The 25,615-nt window shown below is 38.5% G+C and overlaps 3 protein-coding genes across 3 annotated transcripts in view; all 3 read left to right on the top strand.

Annotated features, from left to right (window-relative positions):
• The first annotated feature begins 427 nt into the window (after positions 1-427).
• On the top strand, positions 428-4,101 carry cyba (cytochrome b-245, alpha polypeptide). The gene is made up of 6 exons (XM_079874196.1): positions 428-592; positions 1,011-1,080; positions 1,263-1,337; positions 1,568-1,651; positions 1,758-1,839; positions 2,822-4,101. The coding sequence occupies exons 1-6, from the start codon at positions 535-537 to the stop codon at positions 3,011-3,013; spliced, it is 561 nt and encodes a 186-aa protein (XP_079730322.1). The 5' UTR covers positions 428-534; the 3' UTR covers positions 3,014-4,101.
• Positions 4,102-7,883: 3,782 nt separating this feature from the next.
• The window catches only part of tcf25 (TCF25 ribosome quality control complex subunit), a 112,549-nt gene continuing 94,817 nt past the window's right edge, over positions 7,884-25,615 (top strand). The window contains exons 1-3 of the mRNA XM_079874225.1: positions 7,884-8,190; positions 14,652-14,753; positions 14,929-14,982. Of these exons, the coding sequence (XP_079730351.1) occupies positions 8,026-8,190; positions 14,652-14,753; positions 14,929-14,982 (321 nt within the window). The 5' untranslated portion in view covers positions 7,884-8,025. The remainder of the gene's footprint in view (positions 8,191-14,651; positions 14,754-14,928; positions 14,983-25,615) is intronic.
• On the top strand, positions 20,374-24,409 carry LOC307160272 (E3 SUMO-protein ligase ZBED1-like). Its single transcript, XM_079874235.1, has 2 exons — positions 20,374-22,479; positions 23,539-24,409. Exon 1 carries the CDS (start codon positions 21,054-21,056, stop codon positions 22,284-22,286), a length of 1,233 nt encoding a protein of 410 aa, XP_079730361.1. The 5' UTR covers positions 20,374-21,053; the 3' UTR covers positions 22,287-22,479; positions 23,539-24,409.

Raw genomic sequence — 25,615 nt, 5'->3', positions numbered from 1 at the left:
TTGCTGTCGTCCCGCCTCCTGTGGTCATTCTCTTTATTGACATGTCCATTCTAGCGCTTTAATTTGCCTTTAACGAATTTACTGAATAATTTGATTAAATTCAATTCACATTTATTTGTATAGCGCTTTTCACATCGTTTCAACGCAGCTTTACAGAAATTGCATGTGTCTAAATTACAATTAAGAAGAATCTGTTATCAGAGGTGACTGTGTCCAAGTAATGTACACAAATCACGCAGCTAATAAAGTATTAATTTACGGCGGAAACAATGAGCTCAGTTATTATTATAAGTTGTGAACAATGATTACAATTTATGGAGAATGTAGCATAGGTGGAGCATGTTGATTCAGAGTTTGCGTCATATGTCCTCGCAGGAGTAGGAGTCAATTTGATGAAACGTAGAGCAAAGTAAAAGCGGAAGTGATGAAATGAAAGGGTTGGGGTTACGAAACACTGGCCACTACCCACTTGTATTATAGAATTAAGTTGAAAATATACTTCATTTATCAGTGTCAGCACGCACTCAAGTGGCCATGGGGAAGATTGAGTGGGCTATGTGGGCTAACGAGCAAGCTCTGGCTGCTGGACTCAGTAAGAACACACATATACTCTAATTCTTTATCTCATTCTGGTTTTTTTTTTTTTTTTTTGGTTTTTTGTTTTGTTTTGTTTTTGGCTGTCTAAAGCATTTAAACGAGGAAGTTACACTTACATTAATATTTGAATACGCCTACTACATAACTAAATGTGTTAACGTATAAAACTGTAAGCGGTCGTTCATTCCGTGATGTTTATTATTATTATTATTATTATTGTATAGCCTATTATTTATTTCCAAGAAGTTGATTTTCAGTAGGCTATCTGAGCTAATTGTTAAATGTGAAAGAACAATGTTTAAATTCTTATATAGGTCTACTATTTGTATCTTAAAAATATATGTCAGGTAATGCAGGCGTGTGTGACATTTAAAAAAAAAACATGATGACATAAAACTTTTTTCCTGTTGCAGTTTATGCGACTGGTGGAATCGTCGGAGTGGCCGGTCAGTTCAGAGGCTGGCAGTTTGCAGCGTTCGGCATGTATCCTTACAACCTCTGCAGGAATCTTTCCTATTAATGGCTTTGATTTGACCTCATTTTTCATTTTCTTTTCCTCATTTGTTCTTTTAGTCTTTCGGCTGATAAAGTAGCCTACCATTGTTTTGTTGTAAAGTTCCCAAGTGTATTTCTAGTGTCTACATTTATATCCTTTACTGTGATAGTGCTGCCGGTGTGTTTGTGTGTTTGCTTGAATATCCGCGCAGCAAACGGGGCAAAGGCACCAGTGTTGAGAGAACGTAAGTTTTTAATATGTATCAATCTGACCTCATTTGAGACTGTAAGTTAAGTTATTACAGGAAGTACAGCCTGGTGATTTCACCACATAAAAACATTTTGGACTGAGTCATTTTTTGTATAGAGTGAAAACTTCCTTGTGTGCTTTGAATCATACACTTTTCTTGAAAGGCTTTTTTGCTTTAATACATATATAAATAGCTATATATAATTAATTTTTTTTATGTTTTAGTGGTCAGTACTGCTTCACAGCATGTGTAAAGGCTTTTGGACCCCTGACCAGAAACTATTACATCAGAGCGTTCTTGCACGCTGCGTAAGTCTGTCATTCTTCTGTCAGTTGTTGTCATGTGTCCATGAACTTTTATTGTTGCGGGATAAGACAGCAACTTACCTGTGTTTCTGTGTGTGTTACCCTGCAGGCTGTGTGTTCCTGGAGGGTTCATGTTAGCCACAGTTCTGGGAAGTGTGTGTCTAGCAATTGCCAGTTTAATCTACCTTTCGGTAAGTACCTCCAAACAGATCCACAATAATTCAGTGACTGAATGAATGTGAATGCAACCACAACTAAAAGAAGATAGGAAACTAAAAGAAGATCTTATTGCTTCATGTTCAGATGCTTCCTCTTGTAAAATCCCCTTTTTCACTTTCAAACTGTTACAGTGAACAGTTCAACCAAACTGAAAATTCTGTCATTTGCTCACCCTCATGTGGTTTCAAACTCGTATGACGTTACATGTAGTCCATATGCACATTCTGTGAAACATTCACATTCTCCTTTTAAGTTCTAGCCTACTGAATAAATTATAAAAGCATTTTCCTTTTTGAGTGAACTCAAGCTTTAAAAACATATATGGTTCTTTGTCTTTGTGCTGACAAGTGATGCTGACAGATTATATAAGTGTATGATGATCCATCCCACAGTATTTTAGTACAGTGTATTTCCCTTCATTAGACTCATATGAACTCACTTAAAGGACAAGTTCGGTATTTTACACTTAAAGCCCACGTTTACAGATTGTTTCTGATGAAATAGAACGGTTAAGATTCAAATTTGGACACATGCTGCTGTCCCGAGAATTTTAGGTTTCTTTCGCTCCCCCCCCCCCCCCCCCCCCCCACCTACAGAATGGCAGCCTATGGGCACTGGAACACTCCTTCCAAAAAACGCATTAAACTTTCGTTTACAAAGACGTGAAACTCACCGAGTGGTCAGGGGTTGTTCACTGATATGCTCACACAAAAATCACTGCAAAAGATGCTTTCCAACAGGTTTTATCGTAGTTTTCGTTTGTTTGTGTTTGACAAAAACTACTGTACGATCTGTAAACGGGGCTTTAAGTGTAAAATACCGAACTTGTCCTTTAAAGAAGTCTTGGGACAACATCTATGTTTGGATGTATTTAGTTGTGTGGCAATATGGCCTTGTTGTAAAGATTATTCACATTAAATTCAGCCTTTTGTACATGATTGTACTGCATCACAGGCAGCTATTCATGGAGAGCATTGGGAGCCAATACTGCCCCGGACAGAGCCACCAAAGCGTGTTGGGGAGAGCATCAAAGAACCTCCTCAAAACCCTCCACCTCGACCTCCTCCCGAACTCCGCCGAAAGAAGGTGGATAACCTAGAGACTGCAGCGTATGACAATCCCATGTCTGTGACCGTCAACGAATAAAGATTCCAGTGTGAAAACAGTTTACCTATCATTCAAGGAGGCTTCAGCAGCAAGTAACTGAAATATGAAGCATTTATGATGAGTTTAAACTGACAAACTGCATCAAAACACACACAGAGATAGATGAGAGAGAGATATGGCATTGACTTGTGTTTATTTTATAATATCTTGGGTGTGATCTTGATCAATTTTATACATCCCTGTTACTTTCATACATTTTCATTATTATTGTCACTGAGGAGCGATTTTATCATCTAATATAATAATAGAAGGAAAAATATGTTTACTTGGATGCTGTCAAAATGTTAACAGTGATTTTCTTTATTTATCTCAAGAGAGTGTGTTATGTGTTCATTTGTACTTACAATAAACTCAGGATTTGCTTCATTCAATTATTTGTCATTTATAGAGTTAAAATATTGCTAAGTTTCATTTCCTCTTTTTTGTGTTGTGTGTCTAACCTAATGTTGAGTGACTTGTAAACAGTTTCAAAATGTAGGGAAATTTTTCTTTGTGAATGCACCATATTCATAACCAAAGCAAATAAATGCACAATTGTCATTATGTAATGACAGAGGGTAAATCAGATAAAACACATCTTCATGTTTTTATAATCACTGTTACACCACAAGGAACAAGGAAGTTAATCTTGCTCGAAAAATTCTGTGTTCATTTGATGGTCCAGTAGCAGAGGGCGATCCTCTAAAGTTTTTTTTACGATTGCTTAAGCACGGTTTTACAAAACAATTAAGGCTCATTTTGTCAAAACACTACACACAGTTCACACATCCTCACACACAAGTAGCAGAACACAGTTCTTTTGCAAAATGAAACACTTCATTCAAAACTTTAGAATAATTTAACAAAACCATTTTTGATACGATCTGATTCTGTTTGAACCACTTTTACACTGCTCAAACTTAAACACGTTAAACATCTCTACTTTTCTAATTTCTTGTAGATCCGCTGTACAGCCTAAACAAACTTTGTTGCATTATTTTCCTCTTATCACTGTAAAGCTTCTTCGAAACAATCTGTATTGTAAAAATTGTAAATAAGAAATAAATATATAAGGGTGACTTGAGTTGACGATAGTCTGTGTTTGATTTTTTTTTTTTCTTCAGAGATATTGTTAGAGTGAAGTACATGAATATAGTGACAAAACATAACACACAAGTCCAGTACTGCACATTGATGAAAATAATTATTTCTCTCCACATTATAAAACCATTCAATACATCCATGCATTTCCAAAGTTTGCATTTTGCAATGGAAATCAGAATATATTCCAAAAACAATATAGTACATGAACAAAAACATTTGATTCATTTCATTTCACAAAAAGAAAACATGATTACAGTTTTTCTGAATTGCTAAAACGCTAAACCCCATGCTCTGAACCAAATTCTCAATCGCCTAAACCAAATTGTCAGATCAATCACTTTTTCTGTAAAACATTACAGTTTTTCTGAATTGCTAAAACACATTTGCTTGAAACCATTACTCACTTTCTCTAAACCTTAAACACAAAACCAAATTTTCGCACCACATTCAGAGAACCTCAGACTCTTCTGGCAGAATGAAACAACTGCCTCAAAACCATTTTATTTGTGCTCAAAATCAAACAATGCTTTCAGATCATACACACATGAGTCAATATTATAAACACTACAGATAGACACTACATAGTTAGACTATACATAAAAAAAATGGAGAACACAGAACCCAAAGCATGCAGTTACAGGAAAAAAAAAGTATATTGTAACAAGTAAACAAATTCTGCAATTACGTTAAAAAGTATAGTAATGACAAATTACAGTAGTATATAAATTAATTATGAATAAATTGTATACTGAATGCACTGCAAGTATACAGTGGGGAGAACAAGTATTTGATACACTGCCGATTTTGCAGGTTTTCCCACTTACAAAGCATGTAGAGGTCTGTAATTTTTTATCATAGGTACACTTCAACTGTGAGTGACGGAATCTAAAACAAAAATCCAGAAAATCACATAGTATGATTTTTAAGTAATTAATTTGCATTTTATTGCATGACACAAGTATTTGATACATCAGAAAAGCAGAACTTAATATTTGGATCCTCCTCTGGATCATCCAGATGGTCATTGGCAAACTTCAGACATGCCTGGACATGTGCTGGCTTGAGCGGGGGGACATTGCGTGCACTGCAGGATTTTAATCCATGACGGCGTAGTGTGTTACTAATGGTTTTCTCTGAGACTGTGGCCCCAGCTCTCTTCAGGTCATTGACCTGGTCCTGCCGTGTAGTTCTGGGCTGATCCCTCACCTTCCTCATGATCATTGATGCCCCACGAGGTGAGATCTTGCATGGTGCCCCAGACCGAGGGAGACTGACCGTCATCTTGAACTTCTTCCATTTTCTAATAATTGCGCCAACAGTTGTTGCCTTCTCACCAAGCTGCTTGCCTATTGTCCTGTAGCCCATCCCAGCCTTGTGCAGGTCTACAATTTTATCCCTGATGTCCTTACACAGCTCTCTGGTATTGGCCATTGTGGAGAGGTTGGAGTCTGTTTGACTGAGTGTGTGGACTTGTATACAGTTAACGAGTTCAAACAGGTGCAGTTAATACAGGTAATGAGTGGAGAACCGGAGGGCTTCTTAAAGAAAAACTAACAGGTCTGTGAGAGCCAGAATTCTTACTGGTTGGTAGGTGATCAAATACTTATGTCATGTAATAAAATGCAAATTAATTATTTAAAAATCATACAATGTGATTTTCTGGATTTTTGTTTTAGATTCCGTCACTCACAGTTGAAGAGTACCTATGATAAAAATTACAGACCTCTACATGCTTTGTAAGTGGGAAAACCTGCAAAATCGGCAGTGTATCAAATACTTGTTCTCCCACTGTAGTATTGTACTAAATAATGTATAGTATTGAATGTCTGTACACAGTAAAAACTCTTTTACAGTAAAAAACTCATGTTACAGTAAATGAAAAGCATGTTACAGTACACTCAGAAGAGTTGTGTAACTGCAAAATCAAGGTCAGTGAGAGATTGATTCTGCTTCAGCATCATGTCTTCATGTTGGGTCTGGCTTTGTCCACTTTACAGACAATGTCATCTCTGTAGTCAAAGGGAAAACCCCCAATGCCAGATCCAGCCTCGACAACATTCTCCACACCTTGCTCTTTCTCATCCTCTTCCTCATTCTTCACCACCTCTTACTCATACTCTTCCGACTCTCCCTCTTATATTGTTTCCATCCATTGTTTGTTGGTATCAACATTCAACATTTTGTGTCTCAATTTTGGCACTCTAAACTGACTTGTATTATGTACAGTTGGTTTGGTCACATCATTAGAAATAAGTGTGAACAATTTTGAGTCATTGTGTGAAAACGATGACAACTGTGTTGTAGTTGTGTTTGACTTTTGCCTGCTTTTGGTTAGCATTTTGAAACATAAGTGCATCACAGTGCGAAATGTGTTTTAGTGAGTGAGAATGTGTTTAGAGTTTAGAGTTTTGCAAAAAGAGTGCATGAGATTTAAAACAGTGTTTTAAATGTCTGAATTTGGTTCAGAAAATGGGGTTTAGTGTTTTAGCAATTCAGAAAAACTGGCCTGATTAATCAAACTCTCTATAAAACAAGCAAAACAAGTTAATAAAATAACTGCATATTATACAGACACTTCAGTATTAGATTGTTTGTTAATTGTGTTTAATAGATTACACTTTCAATACATTATTTGAAGTTGGTTTGTTGTTTGTTAGGCTATGTATTATGCATGTTTGGGCTGAGCTTTGCTGCATTTACAATGCTCCGACCAGCAGGTGTCACCAAGTTTCAAGTTCAAGTTTCAAACTGTATTGTCAAACAGAGGCGTGGTTGTGATGTGTTGCTTGCATGACTATCCGTTCAAAGCACTTCATGACAATAGAAGTCAGTGCAACAGGACGATAAACATTAAAGCCGATGGGGATGGTTTCTTGAGAATTGGTATAATTGTGGTATTTTTAAAGCATGTGTGGACAACAGCCTAGCTCAGAGAGATGTTAAAGAGGTCTGTGAAGACATTATATATTATATATATTATCATATTGATCTTAGAGAAGGATCTCATGACGCTGGTTGGAGAAAGACTCAGAACCTGGTAGTCATAGGAGGTGGAATCTTCTGTGCAAGCTCCGATCGCCACCAGAGGGCTCCCTTACCGGAGTATTAACCTCGTATCGGACTACATTTCCCATTACCCCGTGCCTGGAGCTGATTACTCTCACACCTCATGCTTTATCTACTAGCACTCCTTCACACGTGTATATCACGTACTTCCTACGTGGTTTACCCCCCCCCCCCCCCCCCCCATGTTAGCATGTGTCTTTCATTATTTTACATTTTGTTAACCTGTTTGTAGCTTATAAAACTTTAAAACAAGGCTTTGTCAAGCCAACATAAAAGTTTGTCCAAACAAAAATTACTAGTTAGTAACTCGCATTTAGATTCGAGAAATATCTGTTTACTAGAGGTTACAGTGCAGAGGGCGCTCGGTGGCTCAAAAAGCGAGATAGCCGCATTGCCTACAGAGCTCCGTTCATCTCCGAGGTTTAATTTGGACCGAATAAAGTTGTCCCTTTTTATTGTTTGAATCCATTCATAGTGTGGAATCATTAAGAAAAAGTTTTCATCCTACCGTGAATTGTGATGGGTCCCTTTTACTACTGTAACCCAATTTTACTTTTGAATAAATAAGGAGTCATTGCATCTGTTTAAATAATAATAATAATAATAATAATAATAATAATAATAATAATAATAATAATAATAATAATAATAATTAGGAAACACAAGGTATACAAAATAACATCCGGGTCGCTTACTTTTTGAACACACCCACTTCCGTTTAATGTGACGTCACGTGTTTCCTATATGACTATAGCGTCTACTCTTGAACATCCTCAAGTTTGTGAGACATTTGGGGTCGGTGCGAGGTTATTGATCACTGATCAGTTGATTTGACGTCCATCATGTCGAGTCGTGCTCTGCGTAGGCTGAAAGGCGAGCAGCGCGCTCAGGCCGCTTTACACGCGCTCAAACTTACTGAGGAAGATGACAAAGATGAAGACGAGCAGATGAAGACTAACACACAAACAGCCCATAAACAGAAGAACATCAGCAACATATTTGAGCTGGTAACATCTGGCATGTGTGATTGTCATGTTGTAGAGGTGGGATAAGATGGAATTACTATGGTACTTTGATATGTATTGAATGATTACTATAACGTTACATACATGATATTTACATGGTAGTTCAATGTGCTTAAAGTGGCATGGCACTACCAGGATATTAGTCTAAAAGCATTTTGGTACCCAAAATACCATAGTAATTATGAAATGTGAGCTGTTGTAAGATGTATTGTTTGTCGTCACATACTAGACTGATGCTTCATGCGTGTAGTTCACAATATTATTTGCTGCCTTCATAAACTTCGTAAATACGAGATTGCTAGTTAAAATTGGACATCAACGCCCTCTCAAATCAATGGGAAGTTCGGGGATAATTATGATTTCCTGCCACAAACTTTAAATATGGCGAAGATTGCTGCTGTGACGGTATATTATATTTACCACAAGAGTTACATCGCCAGGGTCGGCGCCAGAGCGCACAAAGTGTACATGTTGACATGTTGCATGTACAATTTTAAAGCAATATTCAGAAACCGGTGAAACGAGAAAAAAAATAAAAAAAAATAAACCCACGAAACTGTGAATAAAATAATTTTATATGTACAAATTAATAACATATATGACTGAGGTGTTCGTCAATTGATTGCATGACGTCAGAGTTTCCGGTGTTGACAGCTCCATAAAAAATTGATGTAGGCTACTATACAAAAAATATGAAAAGTACAATTACACAAATAATAAGGATGCACCAAAATGAAAATTATGGGCCGAAACCGAAAATTCTGGATGCACTTGGATGAAAACTGAAACCAAATATTACTTTTTAAAAATAATTATTCATTTCTTATTTTAAATGAATATTTAGAATTTTTTAATTTTACTGAATCGGAATTTTAAAACCTACAAGCCAATAAAAGAAAAATAACCACACTTTTATTTAAAGTGACACAAAAATTTGAAAATAGCCCTATATAAAAATATTAAATATCAATAAATTAAAGGGATAGTTCACCCAAAAATGAAAATTACTCCATGATTTACTCAACCTCAAGCCATCCTAGGTGTACATGACATTCTTCTTTCAGACAAATACAATCAGAGTTATATTAAAGGGTTCATCGGATGCCCATTTTCCACAAGTTGGTATGATTCTTTAGGGTCTTCATGTAAAGTTTGTAACATGCTTTTGTTAAATTTCCTCAATGGTTGTGTAAAACAACACCCTTTTTACCTCCTCAAAAACAGCTCTTTTCACAGCGAGCCATTTCGGTGCATGTCTCTTTAAATGATAATGAGCAACTGCTCACCCCACCCCCTCTCTTTCGTGGGGCATGTTTACACCAGGGGGGCAATCATTCGGAAAACATTGAAGCTTCCCCGGGCGCCGCCATTGATTAGCAGACCATCACCTGCTGTTAGCATTCCATAGTCTCCCATTCATTTTGGCGTCACTTTGACAGCGAATAACTTTACATCTGAGGCATTTAAATACTCCATTTGTCCATTATTTATTTCTAAAGAAACACGACAATGTATAAAAGGCTCCATTACCTTGTATCTTACGTTATGGCCCCGTAGAAGCAGTTTTTGTAAAAATAGGCTAACGATTGCGTCATAACCACGCGACTCTCTGTCGCACAGTAGAGAAATTACCGTATGGACAGGAGGAGAAGCTCGCAGGCAATCGGGGGGACGTGGAGGCAAAATGACAAAATAATTAATCAGAATATTTAGCAAAAGTTTATCCTGCTCCTAGCTCATGGACACCTCCTACTCACACTCTCCGTCTGCAAGTTTCGGAAGGGAATGATTCAGATTTCTCTTGGCACAGCTACTAGAAGACAGACGGATTGCTCACGTCACATCTAAGTCGTCAAGCTCAGTTTGAGTCTGCGCAGTACGCTCGACCATCAGGAAGTTAGTGCTTCTAATTGACTTCACTTTTCTCCGTTGAATCCAATGGGGTCGCTGTGTCCATTTATTTTACTGTCTATGGTTGACACCAGACACTTAAAGTGCTGCCTTGGTGGACAGTATACAAATGGCTGAGGGGGAAATATGCTAATACGGGACAGTCTGCCAGTGGTCGTGGGCGGAGCGTGAGCAATATGACATCATATTGCTCAGAAAATCCAAACAGCTTGATTATTGAGAGTCTTTAGACTTTTTAAGGATAAAAAAAAAGGAGTGAATGGATTTTTTTCATTGTATGGTGGTTGTGTCCACACATTGCAAAGACACATTTATATGCAAACACCATATAAAAGTGAAGTTTGCATCCGATGACCCCTTTAAAAAATGTCCTGGCTAATCCAAGCTTTATAATGGGAGTGAATGGCTGGAGAAAATTTGAAGCCCATAAAAGTGCATCCATCCATGATAAAAAATACTCCACACGGCTCCGGGGGGTTAATAAAGTCCTTCTGAAGCGAAGCTATGGGTTTTTGTAAGAAAAATACCCATATTTATAATATTTATAACTTTATAATCTAAAATAACTAGCTTCCGCCAGACGACCGTATGCATATACGCAAGTCGACTTACGAAGAGTAACCTGTGACGCTTGTATGACTTACGATGTAGGAGTATCGTAAGCTTAGACGCCTCTCACACGGTTTAAACAAATAGGGCTGTGTAACAAACTGAAGCTCCTCTTCTATTATATAGAAATCTTCCAAAATTTCTCTTTAAAATTGGTAATTCGACCGGTGTTTTGTTTTGCTCTTTCCTCTTAGCTTCTTCGTTCATTAGCCTACGCTGTGCGTCGGGTCAGGGGTTAGTCTTCCACGGTAAATCGATGTGTACCGCCGTCTGTCGGAAGCTAGTGATTATAATTTATAAAGTTTTAAATATGGGTAAAACTCTGCGTGAGAGTGAAACCTGATCGCTGAACACGGAGGGGCGGGCGGCATATTTTTGGCATTGGCATATATTTTCAGCCTTTTTCTCTCTTTCAGCCCAAAACCGAAAATGCCATTTTCGCCCGATAATTTTCTCCGGGCGAAATTTCGGTGCATCCCTTACATATAACCTTCTGAGTTACTACCTGATTTTTGTTTCTGTTGTCAGAATCTGTCATACATGAATCACAAACATGATGCTTAGCTTACCTAATAATTAATATATAATGAAATTATGAAATAACTGTATACATGCAGTTTATTAATGTAATTTAATTTCAAACAAATGAGGAACATAAAGTGGTTTGAATCCAAGGAGCTCTAAAAGAATTTTAGAATCGTTATTTGAAGCTAAATGCGTGAATCTGCAACTGAAGGCCCACACTCCTGTGTTGACGGCTCTGTTGCTGTAGACCAAATGTTGGTTGCTGTAAAAATGTTAAATAACTACACAAATAATATGTTTAGGTTACAACTACATCTGTCTCTGAAAAAAAAAAATCAGCAGTGATTGATTTATTGTTATTTTCAAAGATTATTAGCAATTCAAAGATCATTTGCAAAGAATATTATAATTTATTATAAAGTGAACGCTATTCTGTTCTTATTTCGCTCAGGAACCTGATTATTTGTTGTTGTTGTTGCTGAGAACGATCCGAAAACCCCCCAATTAGTTTTTAAACCATGTATTTGACAGCCTATACACCCATCTACTCACCATCTCGTACTTCTGAATGGGAGATCTTCCCAGGGCAGTACTGCCTCACAAACTAAAATTAGGGCGCCTACTCCGTGGCTTGGTGGGGAGGTCAACCAGAGGTGAGGGGGCGCAGTGGCCGGGCCGGGCCCCTTGGGGTAGTACATTGCCTTGTCTTGTTGTTAAAGTAGTGCATATTTACATTTGAATAATCATTTGAAGCGTATTGTATAAATGTTTTATACTGTATTTGACCGAAATTACAGAATCGTCAGCAAGCTAACTATTGATAGCACGGTGAATGTTTATATGGTTGTCAATGAATGGGACGCTAAAAACAGTTTGGTTCAGCAGGAAACCCCATATATGGACAAAGGCACCCAGATATAGATATCAATAAACATACAAATGCAACAGTATAGCCTATGGTTTATCTTTGTTCTTCTAGACATCTCTGGTATTTTATAAGAATAAAGTATATTTATAATGCTATGTTAATTGACATAGCCTAGTCTTTATCACTGTATTACTATTAAAGGCCCACTGTGGGTCCCTGAAATTAAAATGTAACTTTTCAGCTTTTAGGATGAATACGTTAGCCTTAAAGGAGAAGTTCACTTTTAAAATGAAAATTCTGTCATCATATACTCACCAGGGATGGAAATTAGCACCCGCCACCAGCCAAATGCGGGTGATTTTGTGTTGTGGCGGGTAAACTCGCTTCACCTACCGGCCACCGTGGCGGGTAAATAAAAATAGCATACTGTTTCACACAGACGGCGGACACTTTTAGAAAAAAAAAAATGTGGCGTTACATCGCAGGCGTTGAGAGCTGGTTAAGAGGTCTGCAGAGAAAACATCTTTGCCTTAACTTAACATTGAAATCACTCGCGCCGGACGCACTATACGCATCGACGGGAACGCGACGGTGGAGCGTTTTTAAGATTTCCACTCTGAAGGGTGGTTTCACTTTTTTGCGTTTTTAAGCCCCCAAAACGCCGTCGCCGTCTAAACGAAAGGCACATCTGATAAAATATTTTTACGTTTCCACCCGCGAGCGTTCTCGTGTAAACAGGGCCTAATAGTTTCATTGTTGGGACTAAAAACGTAAAACTGGAAGCCACAAAATACCACGAATCATCCAAATGCCACATCCAGGTAAAAAAGAGAAATATATATATATATATATATATAAGAGAGAAAGAGTGTATAAGAGAGAAATAGAAAATGTCAGTATTTCATTGAGACTTGAGATTAAATAAACTGCTTAAAGGGATACTCCACTTTAAAATGAAAATTCTGTCATCATATATTCACCCTCATGTTGTTTCAAACCTGTATGAATTTCTTTCTTCTGCTGAACAGAAAGGAAGATATTTAGAAGAATGTCAGTAACCAGACAGTTTCTGGTCTCATTGACTTCCATGGTATATTTTTTTCCTACTATGGAAGTCAATGAGACCAGAAATTGTCTGGTTACTGACATTCTTCTAAATATCTTCCTTTCTGTTCAGCAGAAGAAAGAAATTCATACAGGTTTGAAACAACATGAGGGTGAGTATATGATGACAGAATTTTCATTTTTAAGTGGTATTAATTTTCACATGCAGTTACACATTGTCGGTTAAAAATAAGAAAGTGGCTGGTAAAAACATTGAGTGGCTGGTAGATTTTGAAATCCACCAGCCACAGTGGCCGGTGGACAAAAAAGTTAATTTCCATCCCTGATACTCACCCTCATGTTGTTTCAAAGCTGTATGAATTTCTTTCTTATGCTGAACAGAAAGGAAGATATTTAGAAGAATATCAGTAACCAGACAGTTTTTGGGTCCCAATGACTTCCATAGTATATTTTTTTCCTACTATGGAAGTCATTGGGACCCAAAAACTGTCTGGTTACTGATATTCTTCTAAATATCCTCCTTTCTGTTCAGCATAAGAAAGAAATTCATACAGCTTTGAAACAACATGAGGGTGAGTATATGATGACAGAATTTTCATTTTAAAAGTGAACTTCTCCTTTAAGGTTATGAATAAGCTGGTGTGTTCCAAAACAATGACAAAATTCACATTTAGGAGATATAACCATTCAAAACTTAGTCTCTCCCTTCTGCTAAAATGCATCTCAGATTTTTATGACATCAATTCTCATCACATCTTCTGTCCAATCAAATGCTCTCTAGAATCTAATGTGGTGTTGACACGTCACGTTGCAATATGGGTTGGAGATGTGTGTTCGTTTGCTCAAATGCTTGAGTTTTATTCCATTTTCCAACTGTACGTTGATTAAGAAAGACATGGCTTGAATTTATTCACATCTCTACTATTGAATCCAACGTATCATCAGCGCTCGGATTCGCTTCAATGGTTCTGTCAAGTATGAATTGTAGTCTGTGAGGTAAACTAAACGCTATTGGCTATTTGAGAAAGGGAAGAGCCATTCAATGTCCTGCCTTAGCGCGTTCCAAGGCACTTCAGTGGGCCTTTAAATATAATTTCTTTCTCATTCTGTGATATCAAGCCACGTCATATTAACCTCACACAAACAAGCATACAACAATCTCTCACTTCACACAAACAAGTGGCTCTGTTGTTACGCATATATTTCATATTGTACGCAACTACGCGTATATTCATTGCACAGACTGATATATATGTTCAGCCCTGTATAGGTAAAAATTATGCTACAATTTCACAAATGCTATTCTCCAAATGAAACTACTTCAAACAGCCTGCCATACTGCTATCATGTCTGCTGCCCTTAGATCGAGTATTAATAATGCTGTGTGTCAGTTTCATGAATCATGATGCTGCTGTCATGTCAGATACAAAGCCTTTAATGGTGTAATGGTGTCGGTGTGTGTCAGATAGGTGAGGCTGATGTGGATGTATGTCTGTCAGATGAGGAGCCGGCAGAGGGAATCAAGGACAGACAACAAGGAGCTCCAATGGGGAAAAATGGTGTGAAGGTGTGTAGAACCTTGATAGCATCATCATCCACACACTTAAAACGTACAACCGTGACTTTTTTTGTGAGAGTTTTGTAAAATACACTGTTGAGAATATTTTGGTGCATTTTAACTTAATCTTGATTCTTTTCCATTTTCAAATCTGTTGTTTTCTGTTTAATGTTGTTTATTTTAGAATGAGAAGTCAAAGAAAAAGAAGAAGAAAAAGTCACCAGCTGAGAATGGAAAGGTTTGATCTTTTTTTTTATGCATTTAATTTCAGCAAAAATGGAAACATCCTCTCACTTTCAAAAGTAACAGTCTGTATCTGGTGTGGCTCCAGCTGTTTAAATTTTACCAACTTTTAAGATTAAGATTTACCAACTCTTGCTGTTAGTTTTACCCACTCCACAGTACACCAAAAGCAAATAAATTATAACGCCAGACTATCGATGTAAATGTCTGTTGAGAGAATAATGTTAGAAATCAAACTACCCTTTCATCACATTGCATTAGTTATAATTTGTTCCCTGTATTTATAAGCAGTCTACAGCAGCGGTGGAGTTATATTTGGTTACCTAGGAAACCGAGAGAGCCGGTCCACATAACAATCACGCAAGTGTATTTACCTGCCACAGATAATTGAGATACAAGAGTACTTTGATTTCTAACATTATTCTCTCAATAGACATTTACATCGATAGTCTGGCGTTATAATTTATTTGCTTTTGGTGTACTGTGGAGTGGGTAAAACTGTTTTTAATGGCAGGCTAACGTGCACCGTTGACTCGCGCTAGCCTAGCATAGGCGAACTATCCAAAAGTAAGGACTGGATGAATTTTTTTGAAAACTGTCTCCACTGATGAATAACAACCAGGCTCACTTGAAAATGAGGTCCGATGTCGAAAATCCTGAACCACCCCTTTAAGGTCTTTCAGTGGCCTAGCCAGTCTCCAGATCTTAATCCTATAGAAAATCTGTGGAGGGAGCTGAAACTTCGAGTTGCAAAGCGACAGCCAAGGAACCTTAAGAATTTAGAGAGGATCTGTAAAGAGGAATGGACCAAAATCCCTCCTGAGTTGTGCAAACCTGGTGATGATGATCACCATGAGCTCCTCTGCATAAGTATTCTAGACTCAAATGTGAGGCCATCTGTCTGACAGCTAAAGCTTGCCTGAAATTGGGTCATGCAACAGGACAATGATTTTATTTTCACGAATATATATATATATATATATATATATATATATATATATATATATATATAATATATGTGACCCATGCTGGCAAAATGAGTGACATTGAGCAAATTTTCCACAATTAATTCCACAATTCCACATTACACAATTAATTCCACAATTAATACAGTCAGCAAAGTAAATTGAGAGACATCTTGTTCAAGTTTTCTGAAGGTTCCAAAACAAAATCACTTAGCTACCATACCATACCATACCATAACCCTGATAATAACACCAAATTTGGCACATACCAATTCAAAACCCTTATCTATAGAAAAAAAGCAACTTTATTGATAATATTTATAAAGAGAATATTTAATGTTGTTACCTATATGACTGCTAAGCAAAATTATGCAACAAAGTATCAATAAAATCAAGTCAAGTCAATTTTGAGTGGCCAGTAATAAGAAAATTCAATGTTATGGATTTGTGGAGACCATGAATCACCTTCCTGGCAAAATGGTACAAGACAAACTTGTTCTTATTTTGTCCTGTGCAATTGTCACAATCAAGATCAAAATTACAGTTCACCCAAACCATGTGATTTGAAAAAATGGTGCAAGTAATTGATCACAGCTAAGGATTATTTTGTTGGACTTCATCAAGTCAAGTCATCTTCATTTATATAGCGCTTTTAACAATGTAGATTGTTCCAAAGCAGCTTTACATTTATAATAGGAAATGAAAGTAACAGAGATTGTTTTGGCTTTATAGCATCTCTAGAATAAGTTATTGTCCAGCTAGTTTGATTGATTCACTTCCGTCGCAACGATCATTAGTTATTAACTTAGGGGCTGCTTACACAACACCGTTTTAACAGAAAACTCTTATGTTCTTTCTGCGCAAACTTCAAAAACGCGAACCAGTGAGAACGCCAATGGCGTGCACATACACATTACGAGTTCAGTCTATATATGTGTGGAGGCGTGTAGTCCTTCCCTACAAATCAACCCTCAACATACTACTTGTCTGGCCTTAAAATTTATAATACAGGATTTTTATCGCTTCCACGTAGCCACGCGAACTGGAATTATCCCAACAGCGCTTTATCTGTAGAGAGGTACAGGGAGGGGAGGGAGGCCTTCACAGGGGACATACTAGTTGACACTTCAGGACTGCGCTGTCGTCGCGTCCAGGCTCAGGTCCTTCATCAGATCTGGATACAGCCTGGATCCGGCGGACTGCGGTAAACCTCTGGATAAACAGAGACTAATATTAGCGTAGACACCATTCTTCTTATGATGTAACGAGTACATCAGGATTTATGGGAAGTGTTCCCGGTTCCGGCTGACCTAATCTATGCAGCCTAACATTGAATTATAAAAGTCTATAATGTTTTTTAGGGGTGTAACGGTTCACAAAATTTACGGTTCGGTTCAATACGATTCACTTGTGTCACGGTTCGGTACGGTTTGGTACATTTTCGATACAGCAAAAAGAAAGAAATGCCTGAGAACTTGTCTGAGAACTGATTTTGATTTTTTTTTTTTTTTTTTAACTAACATAATAAAGTATGTTTTTTTTTTTTTTTTTTTTTTTTTTTTTACTTTGAGCAATGATGGAGCTATAATTGACTCTTCTTAGGAGCATATAAAACAAAACAGCTCCTTGGAAAAAATGAAATGTAGCCTAATATTGTAGTAGTTATAAACAAAGGTCTATTTTAGTTCAGATTAACATTTGAGGGCAGCAATTTTACTCATAATGTCAAAATAAAACCGACGTAATGTTACTTGAAAGCAATAGCCTACTATTCCTGCCAAACTTCCATAGTTGCATTACTGTAGTGTTACTACAGTAAATTCATGGTGAATGTTGCAGATCTGTGGACACTGGATAGTTCATTCATGGCACAATGTTTCTTCCTGGATTCCACGCGCTGTTTGATCCGTTAATAACAGAGAAATGTGAATGTTTCTCACTAGATCTCGCAGCAATGTTATTACTTAAGTGGCAAATTCAAATGCTTTCTTTACTGGATCTCTTAGCGCTGTGTAGTAACAGTGTCGCATGATCACGATCGGCTCGCGCTGCACTGGTCCAAACTGATAAATGGTCCGTCAACCACACAATAACGAGTAGCTCAGTTTCATTCCGCTTACATTACGTTTGCCATTTGATGTTGGACAATGTTGTGGTCGCGCTGGCGTCTCTTACTTTATGAGCGCGCTTGCCACGCGCGGCCCTCCTACATTTGAAATAACGAAATTTTGGTCGGCAGGAAAAATGGTCCAACGAACCGTTCGGTTTGAAAATGCGTACCGAACACCGAACCGAAAGCCTCGTACCGAACGGTTCAATACGAATACGTGTACCGTTACACCCCTAATGTGTTTTGTGTATGCTAGGTCAAAGAGATGTGTTTTTAGTCTAGCTTTGAACTGACAGAGTGTGTCTACTTCCCGGACAATGTTAGGAAGACTGTTCCAAAGTTTTGGTGCTAAATAAGAAAAGGATCAACCACCAGCAGTTGATTTTGATATTCTTGGTATTATCAACTGGCCGGAATTTTGAGATCGCAATAGACGTGAAGGACTATAATACGTTAAGAGCGCACTCAAGTACTGCGGAGCTAAACCATTTAGTGCTTTGTAAGCAATCAGCAATATTTTAAAATTTATACAATGTTTAATCGGGAGCCAATGCAGTGTTGACAGAACTGGGCTAATATGGTCATACTTCCTGGTTCTGGTAAGAACTCTAGCTGCTGTGTTTTGGACCAGCTGCAATTTGTTTATTAAGCGTGGCGACCACCCATAATAGCATTACAATAATCTAGCCTTGATGTCATGAACGCATGGACTAATTATTGTTCCACATTTGTCAATGAGAGCATATGACATAATTTAGATATATTTTTAAGATGGAAAAATGCGGTTTTACGTATACCAGAATTGTGATTTTCAAATGAAAGATTGGTATCAAAGAGCACACCCAGGTTCCTAACTGACAACGAAGACTTAACAGAGCAGCCATCAAGTGTTAGACAGTATTATAGGTTATTACGTGAGGAAGTTTTTTGTCCAATAATTAGAATCTCTGTTTTTTCAGAATTAAGTAGTAGGAAATTACTAGTCATCCAATTTTTTTATATCCGCTATGCATTCCGTTAATTTTGTGAATTGGTAGGTTTCGTCAGGGCGTGAAGAAATATAGAGCTGAGTATCATCAGCATAACAGTGAAAACTAATTCCATGCTTCCTAATGATATCTCCCAAGGGTAGCTTGTACAGAGTGAACAGCAACGGTCCTAGTACTGAGCCTTGTGGTACGCCATACTGAACTTGTGATCGATGAGACATCTCTTCATTTACTGCTACAAACTGATAACGGTCAGATAAGTATGATTTAAACCATGTTAATGCAATTCCACTAATGCCAATATAATTTTCGAATCGATTTAAAAGAATGTTGTGGTCAATGGTATCAAATGCAGCACTAAGATCGAGTAACACCAATAGCGAGATACAGCCACGATCGGATGTTAAGAGCAAATCATTTGTGACTCTGATGAGAGCTGTCTCAGTACTATGGTACGGTCTAAATCCTGACTAGAAATCCTCACAGATATCATTTATTTCTAAAAAGGAACATAGTTGTGAGGATACCGCCTTTTCTAGTATCTTTGACAGAAAAGGTAGATTCGAGATTGGCCTGTAATTGACTAATTCTGTACGATCAAGTTGCGTTTTTTAACAAGCGGTTTAATCATAGCCAGCTTAAAAGTTTTTGGTACGTATCCTAATGACAAAAATGAATTAATGATGTTAAGAAGAGGATCTGTGACCTCTGGAAGCATCTCTTTCAGTAGCTTAGTCGGTATAGGGTCTAACATACTTGTTGTCGATTTAGATTATTTAACGAGTTTAACGAATTCTTCCTCTTCTATTGCAATGAATGAATCAAATTTTTCCTTAGGGAGACTACAATGCACTCCCTGATGCGATACTGTAGTAGACGGTTGCATAGTTATAATTTTCTCCCTGATGTTATCAATCTTATAAGTGAAGAAGTTCATAAAGTCATTATGCTGTGCTGCTTGGAAACTTCTGGGCTTGAAGCTTTATTTTTCATTAGTTTAGCCACGGTTTCAAATAAATACCTAGGGTTTTGTTTATTTTCTTCTAATAGGGTTGAAAAATAAGCAGATCTAACAGCTTGTATGTATGCAATCGAGCTCTCTTTCCATGAAATGCAAAATACCTCTAGTTTTGATTTCTTCCAGTTGCACTCCATTTTTCTGGCTTCTCTCTTAAGGGCCCCAGTGTGCTCGTTGTACCACGGCATTGGACTATTTTCTTTAATCTTCTTTAAGCGCCACGGAACAACTGTGTCTAAATTGCTGGAAAAGAGAGAGTTAAAAGTTTCTGTCGCAATATCGAGTTCTTCTAAGCTATCTGGGATGCTGAGATGATGAAACTGATCAGGAAGATTATTAATAAAGCAATCTTTAGAGGCAGAAGTGATAGGTCTAACATTTGTAACACAGAGTCGGCTTTGCAGCCTTGGCTAAATGAAGTTTACACAAGACTAGATAATGATCTGAGATGTCATCGCTCTGCTGCAGAATTTCAACGGCATCAACATTGATTCCGTGTGATAATATTAGATCTAGAGTATGATTACGACAATGAGTAGGTCCTGACATGTGTTGTCTAACTCTAATAGAGTTAAGAATGTCTTTAAATGCCAATCCCAATGCATCTTTTTTGTTATCTACATGTATATTAAAATCACCAACAATTATGAATTTATCTGCAACCAGTACTAGCTCTGATAGAAAGTCAGCAAATTCTTTGATAAAGTCTGTATGGTGCCCTGGTGGCCTGTATACAGTAGCCAGTACAAATCTCAAACGTGATTTATAGGGGTGTGCCAAAAAATCGATTCACAGAAGAATCTAGATTCTCATTTGCAACGATTCAGAATCGATTTGAAATGTCCAAGAATCGATTTAATAAATAAAATCAGCTGGCTGTTCGCCTCCATTTTTGTAACTAGCCTATACGGGACGTCCGGACGTCACCACGCAGCCGGTTTTTGAACGTGAGCGGCAAATCACTAAAACAAAGAGGAAGCAAATATGGATGAGAGGGAGATCCAACCAGCCCCGTCTTCACTTAAAGCTAAAGTTTGGCGTCATTTCGGTTTTTACCGAATGCCTGGAAGCACTGCGCTGGACATGACACACACAGTGTGCAAGCTTTGCAAAACGAAGACCAAGTACTTCGGCAGCACAACAAATGCGCGGGCTCATATTACTAGGCATCACCCGGAGCTCAGCGACACGGAGCAGAGTCAGCCGCCAGCTGCAGACCAACGCACACTGCAGTGCTTCACGAAACTCCCTGCCAACTCCGAGAGGGCAAAAAATATAACTCGGTCTATCGCCTGCTTCATCGCCAAAGACCTAAGGCCTTGCAGTGTGGTGGAGAACGAGGGGTTCGTCTGCATGTTACAGACAGCGGAGCCGAGGTACGCCATACCGTCCCGCAAGTTTTTCACTGAGACAGCTGTGCCACAGCTTTACAATGAGACTAAAAGAAAGGTCGCCAGTGCCCTAACTGAAACGACCAGAGTGGCACTAACATGTGATGCATGGACATCAAGAGCAACCAAGTCTTTTGTGACATTCACCGCTCACTACATAACTCATATGTGGGTGCTCGAATCCCGTGTTTTGCAATCTCGTGTGATGCACGAGAGCCATACAGCCATAAATGTCAATGCCATGTTTCACTCCGTTGCTAATGAATGGGAGCTGACGGTCTTGGATCTGGTGATTGTGACTGATAATGCTGCCAACATGCTCGCCGCTGCACAGATTGACAACTTGGCACACATTACATGTTTTGCCCATACTCTCAACCTGGCTGCACAACGAGCTCTGAAGCTCACCACGGTGTCACGACTGCTTGGGAGGATCAGGCGAATTACTGGTTTCTTCCACCGCAGCGCCATTGCAAATCATGAACTGCTGGAAAAGCAGAAATTTCTGCAGTTACTGGTGCACAAACTGAAAACGGATGTCGCTACACGCTGGAACAGCGCGCTGGACATGATAGAACGATTCCTAAAGCAGCAGCCTGCTATTTGTGCCGTGCTGCTCTCCCCCCAGGTGAGAAAATCTGGAAGTGACATCTGCACACTCAGCGACACCGACATCTCCACTGCTGAGGAAATAGCATCGGCGCTGAAACCAATGAAAGACGCAACCCACATAATGTCAGGATTCTACGCCTACACTCTCAGTTATTGCTCCTTTGCATGCTCAATTGCTGCACGACATGGAGGCAGCTGGCGTTGCTGCTGCTGACACACCAGTTATTCGGGAAATCAAACTGGCAATCCACGATGATCTGGCGAAAAGATACAGTTCTGCACGGGATAAGTGCATGCTGTACTCTGCTTCCTTTTTGGACCCCAGATTCAAGGCCCTGCCTTTCCTCACTGAGGAGGACCAGCTGGAAATCCATGCCAATGTAGTTGCAGAGGCTGCAGCACTTGAGGTAAATTATCTGTTCTTGAGTAATATATATTTTCTAAAATGTGTAAGACATTTATGCTTGCTGAAAATGGATGTAGGTCAAAGTTAAATGATGCCATCTCATCTTGCAGGTTTTATATATGCCTTTTAATTTTAGTTAACCATAAAATGAGGGACTTGTGTGTAGGGCTGGGTATCGTTCAGAATCTTTCTATCCGGTGCCAATTTCGATACCTCAGTTTCGATACCGATTCCTAACGATACTTTTTTCGATACCATATGTTTTAAAATTCATTTCAACATCAACAAAAATACAGTAAACACAAAGCTTTTATTTTCCACCTTAATTGTGAATCAAAACAGTTATCAAAATAAAAAAATTCTGGTAAAACTGTTCACTCAGTAACATTAATAAAATGACTGCCTGTCAGTCAGTCATCAGGGCAGAGAAACCACCGTTGTGGCTGCTTGTCTAGTAAGAGGAAGTGTAACGTCAACAGCACTGCTTTCGGCACGCCATTAATATCATATCGCAGCAAACGCTGTCTGCGTTAAGTTTTAAAAAACTGTTACCACACTTGAGACCAACCGTGACTCTCTGTGACTTCAACAAAAACTGCAAACAGTTTGATCCGTCCACACCTCTCCGTGTGTGTCGGGGTGTGTGGGTTGGAGCTCCGCTCTTTGTCAATATGCAGAGAGGACAGATAAGCTTGCGCTTACTGTACGTTCACACCGCCGCCGGCGAGAGTGGCAAAATTCACTCTCGCCGCCCTGCCAACGACACCGGAGAAAGATTCAGGACGCTCTGGTGCTCGTCGCCGGCTCTCATTGAAAATGAATGACTTCCGGCCACTTTGACGCTCTTGCCGGCGGCGGTGTGAACGCACAGTTATGCGCTCAGATGCTTTTGGAACCGAAATTTGGCACCGAAAGATAAAGAATTTTTCGATACTCATAGGATTGAAGTATTTTTTTTTGATACCATAAAAGTATCGACGTTCGGTACCCAGCCCTACTTGTGTGACTATTTTGTACATAATTGATTATGACTGACATGATTGTTGAATTGTTTCTGTAGAGACAAGTGAACTCAGAAGAGGCTGAGGTTGAGTCTGAGACACCACAGCAAGAAGAAGGCCCTGTTCCAAAATGAAGGCCCTCTGCACTGGTCACGCTATTGGGCAAGACATTTACTGAGGTCCGTGTTGTCCGTAGATCTGCCAACTCCAGAGCTGAAGAGGAACTGAAGAAGTATCTTGAAGCCCCTCCCCTGTCTCTGTCAGAGAACCCGCTCAGCTGGTGGAGGACCCATCAGACAGCTTTTCCTCTCTTAGCTGGACTGACTAAGCGATACTTGTGTATCACCTGGCACTAGCGTTGCAGCTGAGAGAGTTTTCTCCACCGCTGGAGATATAGTGACAGCACAGCGAAGCAGTCTCACTCCTGCACATGTTGATCAGCTTCTTTTCTTGCAAAAGAACCTGAATGTTGCATCTGCAAATGGACAGTAACCTTGGACACAGTTCATGTCCAGTTTTTTTCATGATTTGTTGAAAATCATATAATCAGTTGCACAGTTTACAGTTCTATTGTTGCAAGAGACTGTCATGAACATTTCAGAGACAGGTAGCTTAGGGGTACTATTTTTCATTTTGAAAGAAGCACTTTATTTTCATAACTTGTCATTCTTTAAGTTACTGAGTCTGACTGAGAAATATAGATGTTTTTTTGTCTTCACTGGTTGTGTTTTACATGATATTTGTGGTAAACTGCAACTTTCCTGGGAAATGCATCTATTTTCAACCATTTTGTATTATGAAGAAGCACTTTATTTTTGTTCCAACTTATTTTATAGCTAGCTACTAATGAGTAGCAATTGAGAACCAGACAATGTTTTTAATAAAAGGCACTTCCCTGAGAATTGAACTTAATAAATGTGAAAGACACTTTAATGTCTCCGTTTGTCATTCTGTATAGCAAAGCAGATGAGAGTAGATCATGATCAGAAACCCGATTAGAAATCATTATGAATAAAATCGAATCGTTTTGAATCAAATCTTTTTGAATCGAAAATTGATTTTGAATCGAATCGTGGCATCAAGAATCGGAATCGAATTGAATCGTGAGATGGTAAAAGATTCCCACCCCTAGTGATTTATCATTTACACTATATATTGTTATATTAAGCACCAACACTTCAAAAGAATTATATTTGAAACTAGACTTCTTAGTAATTTAGAAAATATTACTATAAATTACAGCAACACCTTCCTCTTTGCCTTTCAGATGAGGTTCATGTTTATAACAGTAATCTTGCGGGGTGGTCTCATTTAAAGTAATGTAATCGTTTGGTTTTAGCCAGGTTTCTGTCAAACACAGCACATCTAGATTACAGTCTGTAATCATATCATTAACAATAAGTGCTTTTGAAGTAAGGGATCTAATATTCAGCAACCCAAGTTTTATCATTTGCTCATTTGTATTATATTTGTTTTTTATTTGTTGAGCATCAATTCAATTTTTACCCTTAGATGGGTTTGGAAGTTTTTTGTATGTCTTAATTTGGGGGAACAGCCACAGTCTCTATATGATGATATCTAGGTGAAAGAGGCTCTATGTCTCCATATTACTAGAGAGAAGAGCAGCATCATCCCAGGAGGGATGAATACCATCTCTTTTCAACATGTTAGGTCTGCCCCAAAAACTTTTCCAGTTGTCTATGAATTCTATATTATTTTGTGGACACCATTTAGACAACCAGCCATTGAGTGAAGACAATCTACGAAGTATCTCATCACTCCTGCGAACAGGAAGGGGGCCAGAGCAAATTACAGTGCCTGACATCGTACTTGCGAGTTCACACACCTCTTTAACATTAATTCTGGTGATCTCCGACTGGCGGAGTCGAACATCATTTGTGCCGACGTGAATAATAATCTTAGAGAATTTACGATTAGCATTAGCCAGCACTTTTAAATTTGCTTTTGATTTCAGGCGCTCTGGCTTCCGGCAAACATGTGACTATGGTGGCTGGTGTCTCTATTTTCACGTTCCGTGTAATAGAACCGCCAATAACTAGGGCACATTCAACAGGATTCACAGTGGGTGTTTCACTGAGAGGGGAGAATCTATTTGAAGATGTAATCGGAACGGAA

This window comes from Squalius cephalus (assembly GCF_949319135.1).
Source record: "Squalius cephalus genome assembly, chromosome: 6".
In the NCBI taxonomy this organism is placed as follows: domain Eukaryota; kingdom Metazoa; phylum Chordata; class Actinopteri; order Cypriniformes; family Leuciscidae; genus Squalius; species Squalius cephalus.
This window is presented reverse-complemented; position numbering and strand designations above follow the sequence as displayed.

What these genes read in the sequence shown, in the direction of transcription:
- cyba (XM_079874196.1), top strand. Translation starts at nt 535, where the DNA reads ATGGGGAAGATTGAGTGGGCTATGTGGGCTAACGAGCAAGCTCTGGCT. An exon ending in AGCTCTGGCTGCTGGACTCA is followed by an intron (nt 593 to 1,010) that starts GTAAGAACACAC and finishes TTCCTGTTGCAG; the next exon opens with TTTATGCGACTGGTGGAATC. An exon ending in GGCACCAGTGTTGAGAGAAC is followed by an intron (nt 1,338 to 1,567) that starts GTAAGTTTTTAA and finishes TTTATGTTTTAG; the next exon opens with TGGTCAGTACTGCTTCACAG.
- LOC307160272 (XM_079874235.1), top strand. Translation starts at nt 21,054, where the DNA reads ATGGATGAGAGGGAGATCCAACCAGCCCCGTCTTCACTTAAAGCTAAA.